Raw genomic sequence first — 9,787 nt, 5'->3', positions numbered from 1 at the left:
TTCCTTCCTTCCTTCCAGATTTATTTATAATGTGTATAGTGTTCTGCCTGCGTGTATGCCTGCATGACAAAAGAGGGCACCAGATCTCATTACAGATGGTTGTGAGCCACCATGTGGTTGCTGGGAATTGAACTCTGGACCTCTAGAAGAGCAGCCAGTGCTCTTAACCTCAGAGTCATCATCTCTCCAGCCCCAGGGGTCATATCCTTTTCATGTCTAGCAGTGTTTCATAGAGCCAAGCTGCAGAACAAATTAATGGGCAGTCTAGACCCAAGTTGCAATCAAGTCCTTTCTGCAAATCCACCGTGGAGCTTTCTTGGGTCATGAAGGCACATAGAGTTGAGAATTTCTTGCCTCTCTCCTCCTTACAGAATTTCTGGGCCTTCAGACATTTGTTGTTGTCATATGATGTTTTTTTTTGGAGCCTACCTATTTGTTTTGGTGGCCTTGATGGTGTAGGCTGTCTTGTCTCAAGGCCTTGGAAAGCAGTCAAATAGTAACTTTAGTTTCTGTCTCATGAAAACAGCACCTCAGCTATAGTCTTCTTAGTCCTTGGAGCTAGAATACCTTGCATTCTATGTGTCTGTCTGTTCATTCATTTGTTCTTTCATTATTTTAATGTATGTTGTTAAAGTTCTGCATGTCCAGAATTGAGCTAGGTACTTGGAATAAGGTAGGTCACTATTCTGAGAGTGCACTGAAGCATGATTAATGAAAACTCAGAGAAATTGGAGTTCAACCTGAAGGTCAGAAAAGCAAAATAGCCAGCCACTGGCTCTTACCTTGACCTCAGTCCAAAATAGTGATCCTGCCTCCAGGAATCTCAGAATGAGACTCTGCCTGAGAGCTGTCTCCTCCTGTTTTATACTCCTCTCTAGTTCTGGGATTAATGGCATGCACCACTGGGATTAAAGGCATGCACCCCTGGTTTCTATGGCAACTAGTGTGACTATTGGGAGTAAAGGCGTGTCTTACCACTGGTAAGTAAGGCTGACCAGTGGGACTGTTTTACTCTCTGATTTTCAGACAAGCTTTATTTATTAAAATACAAATAAAATGCCACTATAGTCCACAGTCCAGCAAGTTTTAGATACACATGTAATATCTACTATACCGACAGATATAGGATTCTTAGAGATTTTCATGTATTAGGGGAACTGGGAGGAAGGGTTTCTAACTGAGCTCAGTGTGGACTCACAGTGGGATGCATCGCCTTCTGTACTGTAGGGTAGATTTAGTCTTGAGTTGAGCACCTGTACATCAGATGTCATGGTCACCCCGGTGAGAGTCGCATCTGTGCTGACTGGTGCGTGGGATATCGCTAAACAGCTAGTGAGATTGCCAATCTGTCTCCCTTCTGCCCTGCCTGGTGGCTTACTGTTGTGAGTTGGTCCCAGATAGCCCTCTGCTTTTCCTCGCTGCACTCAGAGATTAATGAGTCCCTGTGGTTTTTTCATTGCAGACTGATGCATTTCTGAAGGACAACAACAATGCTGCCCAGCGTCTGTTGGATGGGATGAACTTTATGGCTCAATCAGTGTCTGAGCTTAGCCTTGGACCTACTAAGGCTGTGACTTCTTGGCTAACAGACCAGATCGCCCCTGCCTACTGGAGGCCCAACTCCCAGATCCTGGTATGTTATAGGAGTCCTCTTGAGTCCAGACATACACCACCCTGCTTATGCTACTTTGCCTGGTACTCAGCTGGTTCCAAGAGGGAGGCACAAACCTTTCCCCCACCTAGAGTTAGCTCTAGGAGCTTGGGAAGGGTTCAGCTTTAGGGTGCTTCTTTGCTTCTGGACTTCCTTTTATATCCTGTGTTTTCTTTGTCATGGCTTGTATATCCGTACCTGTGAGAACCAATTAATATTGCCTAGATGTCAGAATTCACAGCTACAGAATCTGGAGAAAGGAGTCTTTTGAGGTCATTCCTGTCTTGATCCACAATTCTCTAGGGTACCCACAACCTGGAATCAGTTTTTGTCCAAACACCTGCAACAGGAAACACTCTGCCCCTCTCCTTTCTGTATTCAGGGAAGAATTAAAACTAGAAAGAGGGGTGTAGTTTTTATATTTTATTTTATTTTTTAAATATATATATATTATGTATATAGTGTTCTGCCTGCCTGCAAGCCAGAAGAGGGTACCAGATCTCACTATAGGTGGTTGTGAGCCACCATGTGGTTGCTAGGAATTGAACTGGGGGCCTCTGAAAGAACAGTCAGTGCTCTTAACCTCTGAGCCATCTCTCCATCCCCATGGTTGGTTTTTTACTCTTTGGGGGCCCACCACCCAGCTCCTAAATAAATACAACAAGACTTATTCTTACTTATGAATGCTGGCCTTAACTTGGCTTGTTTCTAACCTGCTTTTCAAACTTGAATTATCCCATTTCTCCTTAACTATGTTTTGTCTCTGGGCTTCTTATCTTTCTTTATTGGATATATCTTTTTTTTCATTCTTATCTTCATTTTCATTCAGGGTTGGCTATGTGACTGGGTGGTTGCCCCTGGCATTCTCCCCTACTCCTATTCTCGCTCCTCACTCCCTTCCTTAGAGTTCTCCTCCTGTTTATTCTCTCTGCCCCTCTCTCTAGTCCTGCCTCTTTCTCTCTTCTGCCTAGCTATTGGCCACCTAACTCTTTCTTAGACCAATCAGATACTTTAGGCAAGCAAAGTAACACAGCTTCACAGAGTTAAACCAATGAAACATAAAAGAAAAAAAAAAAAGAAACATAAAAGAATGAAACACAGCTGGGCTTTAATCCCAGCACTCGGGAGACAGAGGCAGGCGGATCACTGTGAGTTCGAGGCCAGCCTGGTCTACAAGAGGTTTGGAGCCAGGACAGGCTCCAAAGTTATAGAGAAACCCTGTCTCAAAAAAACAAAACAAAACAAACAAAGACTGAAACACACCTTTGCATCATTAAATATTCTATAGCACAAACGAATGTAACGCATCTTAAACTAATATTCCACAACAGTGTGGGTTTGACTGAGCTAGAGCCCACCTCTCTAGGAGTTTGTGGGTGTCCTCATGCCCACTCCCCAGTCAAGCAGGTAGGTATATAGGACCCCTGCCTCTCTGTTTTGTTTTGGACTCGGATCAGAGCTGCAACCAGTGTGCAACATCCTTCAAAGACAACGACACCAAGCATCACTGCCGGGCCTGTGGTGAGGGCTTCTGCGATAGCTGTTCATCCAAGACGCGGCCAGTTCCTGAGCGGGGCTGGGGACCTGCGCCCGTCCGGGTGTGTGACAACTGCTATGACGCCAGGAATATCCAGTTAGGTAACGTGGGCTCAGAAGCTGCGAGGGAGAAGGGGAGTCACCCTCCTTCACTCTCTGAATACTGGGCACTGGGTACTCATTGCTCCAACCATGTCACTGCTGAGAGCAGTTGCTTCAATGGCCAAGCGCCCCCTGGCTTCTTCTTAGCATAGGCCAGCATGATGCTGGTCTTTGGGGTGGAGATTTGGGAGGCAGGATTGAACCTGGCCTGAGCTCTGAACTCATTGGTGCCTTTTTTTTTTTTAAAGATTTATTTATTTATGTATACAACATTCTGCCTCCATGTATGCACTCCAGAAGAGGGCACCCAATCTTATGGGTGATGATGTGATGATTGTGAGCCACCATGTGGTTGCTGGGAATTGAACTCGGGACCTCTGGAAGAGCAACCAGTGCTCTTAATCACTGAGCCATCTCTCCAGCCCTCTCATTGGTGCTTCTTAGAGAAAAACATCTGCATATAGCTGATGTAGCTGATGAGTTCTGGTAAGCCAGAGATAAGCTTAGATTGAGTCCTCTTTCTGTTTTTTTGTTTTGTTTTGTTTTTTGATTTTTTTTTTTTTTTTGAGACAGGGTTTCTCTGTGGTTTTGGAGCCTGTCCTTTAACTAGCTCTGTAGACCAGGCTGGTCTCGAACTCACAGAGATCTGCCTGCCTCTGCCTCCCAAGTGCTGGGATTAAAGGCGTGTGCCACCACTGCCTGGCTGAGTCCTCTTTCTGTAGAAAGTTCAAGGTCTTTTTCCCTGAGCCAATCTGGTTGATTTAAAAAATAAATTATAATCCTCCCTAGAAAGTTGGAGGTTAAAGGACAAGAGTTGCCCTGCCAGTTTTAGGGTCACTTCCTTTCAGTTACTGTGGGAATCCAGAAGCGTTCCACTGTGGCCCCCTGAGTTCCCACTTGAGAAATGACTGTGGAGAGGCAGCAGCTATCCCTTGTCATCCACAGATGTGGCTGAGGTGCAGGCAGATGATGAAGGTGGAACACTGATTGCCCGGAAGGTGGGCGAAGCCGTGCAGAACACCCTGGGCGCCGTGGTGACAGCTATTGATATACCATTAGGTGAGCCTGGGCAGTGCCTCTCTTGGTGTAATGCAGGTAGGATGAGGGGTTCAGGGTGCCCTAGATGTCATTTCACATGCTTGCTTACTGGATTGAATTTGGCAGCAAGGAACGAAGGGAAGCTCTGCATTTCCTTTTGGGATGAATCTGTTAGTGGCATTAGCATCATGCCTGGAGATCTGAACTGATTTGGGAGTTCCAAGCTGACCTTAGGAGGAGAGTTAGGAACTGCGCTCAGTGGAGCCTCCTACTTCTGTGTGTTCTCTGGCCTTTCCCCATGGAGTCCGTGGTAGCAGGCAAACCTCCATAGTATCTCAGGGTTTCAAGAGCTCGTGTTTTGGAGCTAGAGAAGTGGCTCCGTAGTTTAGAGCACTTGCTGCCTTCACGGAGGACCATGTTCAGGTTCCAGCACCGGTATTGGACAACTCACAACCACCTAGAACTCCAGTTCCCTGGAATACTGTACTCTCTTGGGGCTTCCATTTGTCTCTGTACATTTGTACACACACACAGATACACAGAGCCTTCCATGGCACCCACATTCACATGGCTCATGCACATATAAATGAAGAAATAAATCTTAAAACTGGCTGGGCAGTGGTGGCACATTCCTGTAATCCCAGCACTTGGGAGGCAGAGACAGGTGAATCTCTGAGTTAGATGTCAGCCTGATCTACAGAGTGAGTTCCAGTACAGGAACCCATTTAAATAAAGGTGGAAGAAGAGAACAGACTCTACAAAGTTACCTCTGGCTTCCACACAAAGCAGGGCTGGGTTGTGGCTCACTTGGTAGAGTGTTTGGATGGCAATCCTGCAGCCTTAGTTCTAATTCACTACATAACATGGGTGCATTGATATGTACCTATAATCCTAGCACTGGAGAAGTGGAGGCAGGAGGATCAGAAGTACAGGGTCATCCTCAGCAACAATGAGTCTGATGCCACCCTGGGCTGCACGTCTCATAAAATACATGAATAAGGGCTGGAGAGATAGCTCAGGGGTTAAGAGAGAGCGCTGAGTGTTCTTCCAGAGATTCTGAGTTCAATTCCCAGCAACCACATGCTGACTCATAATCATCTATAATGAGACTTGGCATCCTTTTGGGCCTGCAGCCATACATGCAGACGGAATACTTTATACATAATAAATAATCTTTTAAAAATTATAAGAATAAACTGAAAAACACAGCACAGTAACGGGTCTGTGTGCAGTTGGGATGACAAGCCAAGAACAGTCAGGGGGCCTCGGGGCAGGGTTCCAGTGTCCTAACTGCTCACGTCCCTTCTCTGATTTAGGCCTGGTGAAAGATGCCGCCAGGCCGGCCTACTGGGTGCCCGACCATGAGATCCTGCACTGCCACAGCTGCCGGAAGGAGTTCAGCGTCAAGCTCTCCAAGCACCACTGCCGAGCTTGCGGACAGGGCTTCTGTGATGAGTGCTCCCATGACCGGAGGGCTGTCCCCTCTCGTGGCTGGGACCATCCCGTCCGAGTCTGCTTCAACTGCAATAAAAAGCCCGGTGACCTTTAACCCCAGCTCCCTCTCCGATTCCTTCAGAATTCCTTAGGTTCTCAGGGTTAGAAACAGAAGTCTCACTGAGGCTGGCCTCCTGGTTACCTGTTGTGGTGTGTGTGCTCTCCTTTCACGTCCCTGGGCCACTTCCCCTCAGGAGGTGAGCCTGACCGTCGACCTGAAGGCATGAACCGCCTCAGGGCACAGGACCCGAGCAGCTCTCAGTAAAGGGGAATGGACCGAGTCCATTACATTTATTTCAGTTAAAAATAATAAATCTATCTACCTGTATCTCCATATATCCATGTAGAGGGGATTTGGAGTGATTAAGGCTGCTTCTGCTTTGAAGACATACCCCAGTGTGTCCCCGGCACAGGGATAAGGTGGCGTTGGGTGCCAGTCTTCCACACGAAGCCAGCCAGGTTCAGAATCACCTTTGCTGCTGCTTCCCAAGCTTGGCAGAGGCTTTCCTGCCCTTCCCCCTCCTGCTCCTGGGATGCCTGGATGGCTGCTTTGGTTTGAACCTCTTGCCTGAAGCAGCCTCGGGCGTGGGGATCTACCAGGCTTTCCCAGCGTGAGTTCTGGTCTTTGATTCTAGCCTGTTCTAGGCAGAGATCATCAGCTTCGTGTGCTAGCCACTGGTGTATGTAGAGGGGCAGAGGGGCAGGGACTTGAGACATAAGAAGTCAAAATGCAGGTGCTTGTGGCCCCAGCAGTTGGGGTGTCCAGTAGGAAGCAGGTCTCCCCTAGCAGGGTATCTGTCTCCTCGAGGCTTTCTTAGAAGGCTACACCCCACTCCTGAGTCAGCCCAACTCCTCCCGCTCTGCTCTGGAGTCCCAACCTGCTTCTGAGTGTCACACTAGAATTTTTATTACTCAAAGTGTCTTATTCTTTGTTTCCAGACATATAACCCCTCTGTCTGTTAGAGGGGAGAGGAGTGATCATGAGAAGCCTCCAGGGAAACAGCACAGAAAGGACTATTGGTTATGTTTTTCTAAATATATATATATATAAGTATATATATAAATATTTCAACAGATCATAAGGAAAAAAATACTCTGGTTCTTGCAAGAGAAATCAAATGAACAGATGTTTCTCAACAAGAGCCTGGACGTCACATCGATCATGACTGGAAAGACTGTCGTGCGGAACTCCCTTGGGGTGGAGTTCATCGTCAGTGGCCAAAAAAGAATTAAAGCAGCATTGTTATCGATTGAACTGATGGGTGGGCGGAGCCTCGGGGAGGTATGTGGCAGTCATTTCTGGGTGTGTATCTGCCTGACCTGAGCCCTGGAATGGATTGGTCCTTCTGAGACCTGCTCCCTTCTGCCTCCGAGGCCTGTTCTAGAACTGTCACCCGTTCACCACCATAAAGGAACCTTCCTGCTCAGCTGCTGTGTTGGCTCTTCTTTACTCTCATGGCGCCTTCCTAGTTGGTGCTAATAGAGCAGAAGGCAAGAGAGGCATGTCTCCACACTAAATTTAGGATGGGTTTTAGCCAGCCTCCTAATAGTTTATAGTCCCCGCGTGCGTGTGCGTGCACGTGCGCACACACCCACACATCCCATATCCTGTCTCAGGTTTCATGTACTCCAGGCGCAAACTTGAACCTCTGATCATCCTTGCCTCCACCTTCCAAGTGCTCAGGTTACGGGTGTGCACCACCATGCCTGATTTACATGTTGTTGGGTCTCAAACCTAAACCTTCCTGCATGCTAGGCAAGCACTCTGCCAATTGAACTGCATCTCTCATCCTCATTTTCCAGGTCAGTATCCAGCATGTCCCAGATTAGCTTGCCAAGAAGGGCCCGATTTTTATGATTGCTGTGAATGCCCCTTCACTTAGAGAAGGCCAGTTGTGGCCTCGGAATTCTTGGTCGTGACCACAGGGCTCTGTAAGGTCTCACAACACTGACGTTCTTCTTCAACTCTGACATGGAGGGGTGGGGGCTGAGAGCTAGGGACAGCTGCAGCCAAGAGGAAACATGGCTGGCCTGCGGGCTTGGTGGTTTGTAGCTTGGCGGCAGCTGTTCAGTCTGAGCTTCCGTGTGCGGTTTTGTCGTGGTGTAGTTTGGGCATAACTACACCAAACTACAGATGAGGGTCAGTGGGCTACAGAGGCCGTGAGAAACTGTGGTGCTGGGCCTCAGCGGGCCTTGTATGTCCCAGGCATGTGCTTACCACTTCCATGCCCCTCCGAACCGCTATTTCCTGTCGCCCATTGTGCTGTCGTGTCCCTTTGTTACCACTGACACTGGCCTGCAGCTTTTCCTTTCCCTGCTTTTTCATTTATTTCCCCTGCTCCTTCTCTTATTTTTGAGAAGAGAGGTGAAAATTGGCTGTGTAAGACCCTCTTGTTCCATCATTGCTAGGGTGTTTGAGTGTGAATCCTGCTAACCATGTGGTGGGGTCATTTCTACCCTCCCGCCGATTTCAGGATCTTCTCATAGAAGATCTTACAGGAGATCTACAAAACTTCTTTTCTTCATGCTGTTGAGTCCAGTGGAGGAGAGAAAGCACCTTGGCATCAGAAAGGGGCTCTTTTCTTGGCCAAAAACCCCAAAAAAACAAAAAAATGAATCCCAGCTTCAGCTAGGGAGGGGTTGCTAGCTAAATGTGGGCTGAAAACAAGGCCTGCAGAAACTTCAAGCATCAAACCTCTCAGCTTGGTTCGTTTTCTCCAGCTGGATGCCACCACTCCGACCAGCACCCTGGTTAAGAAATGGCATGGCTGCACTCCAGGAACAGCCCGTCCCTCTCCTCACAGATAACCCCTGGCCCCAGCTACACAGGTCATTTCCTCCCTGGGTCCTTCATTGGGGCTTTAAAGAACTGCACAAAGCTAGCTTATAGGTAAGGATGGTCGCTCGACATGAGCACCGTGATTAGGGGAGGCTAGTCCTGGCTGAGTGGTCTCCTAAGCAGTGGCCTGGTGGGACCCTTATTTGTCTCCTGGCTTTCTCAGCTGGTAGGCTTACCGGGAGTCGGAAAACCATTTAGTTGCCTGTTGCACTGCCAGGTATCGTGTGAGCTTTGGCTGAGTTCCCCAACCATCCCGGAAGGTGGGTGGTTGGTGCTCAGGGGTTTGTTGTTTTTGGTCTTTCGAGGCAGGGTTTCTCTGTAGCTTTGGGACCTGTCCTGGAACTTGCTCTGTTGACCAGGCTGGCCTCGAACTCACAGAGATCCGCCTGCCCCTGCCCCAGTGGCTGGGATTAAAGGTATGCGCCACCACTGCCTGTGAAACAGGTGCTCATGTTTCACAGCTGCAGTGCAGAGCCCCTTCCTGGTGTCAGTAACCAAGCCCTGAGAGGTGCCAAAGCGACTGTTTCTGTGTTTTCCTTCCCTGTGAAGTCTGCATTTCCAGTAAGGTCAGTATCTTTTCCTTAGGAGGCCAGTTTAAAAGCCACTGTCTGTTATGATCAGGAGGGCTTGGCAGTCCAACCTTTCTCATTGTTCTGAGGTTCATGGTACGTGAGAACAGTAATATTTCTCTCTGCCAGCAACTGGCTCAGAGGTTAGAGATTGTTCTAGTTGGGAACACAAAAACAGGCTTCCAGGTGTTGTTAAAAAAAAAAAAAAAAGAAAAAAAATAAGATCCTGTCGTAATGGTAATTGTGCAACCATGTTTGTATTTCCAACTTAGAATCATCTAGAGGGCAGAAATGGGATCTGTGCCTGAAGCTTTTGTTCTTGTTAATGGAACTAGCTCCATTTGCTGTTTGTAATATATACCATATATAGTCCACCCTTGGTGAGCTTCTGTTGCCACATTCCCCCAAGGTATTTGTCATGGATCCAGGCACTACATGTGACCAGAGCAGCCTGATGGTCTGTAATCAACACGCACTGCTTGCTGCTGGGTGAGCTTAGCCATGGCCATACTCTAAACTGCTCCTTTATCCTTTAGACCCCGGTTTCACAATTCTATC

General features: G+C 47.8%; 1 protein-coding gene across 1 annotated transcript in view; it reads left to right on the top strand.

The window, feature by feature from the left end:
• The window catches only part of Zfyve1 (zinc finger FYVE-type containing 1), a 62,910-nt gene extending 55,662 nt beyond the window's left edge, over positions 1-7,248 (top strand). Inside the window, exons 9-12 of the mRNA XM_005343310.2 lie at positions 1,463-1,633; positions 3,109-3,289; positions 4,235-4,348; positions 5,644-7,248. Of these exons, the coding sequence (XP_005343367.1) occupies positions 1,463-1,633; positions 3,109-3,289; positions 4,235-4,348; positions 5,644-5,876 (699 nt within the window). The 3' untranslated portion in view covers positions 5,877-7,248. The remainder of the gene's footprint in view (positions 1-1,462; positions 1,634-3,108; positions 3,290-4,234; positions 4,349-5,643) is intronic.
• The last annotated feature ends 2,539 nt before the right edge of the window (positions 7,249-9,787 follow it).

This window comes from Microtus ochrogaster, chromosome 1 (assembly GCF_000317375.1).
Source record: "Microtus ochrogaster isolate Prairie Vole_2 chromosome 1, MicOch1.0, whole genome shotgun sequence".
NCBI classification, from domain to species: Eukaryota; Metazoa; Chordata; class Mammalia; order Rodentia; family Cricetidae; genus Microtus; species Microtus ochrogaster.
This window is presented reverse-complemented; position numbering and strand designations above follow the sequence as displayed.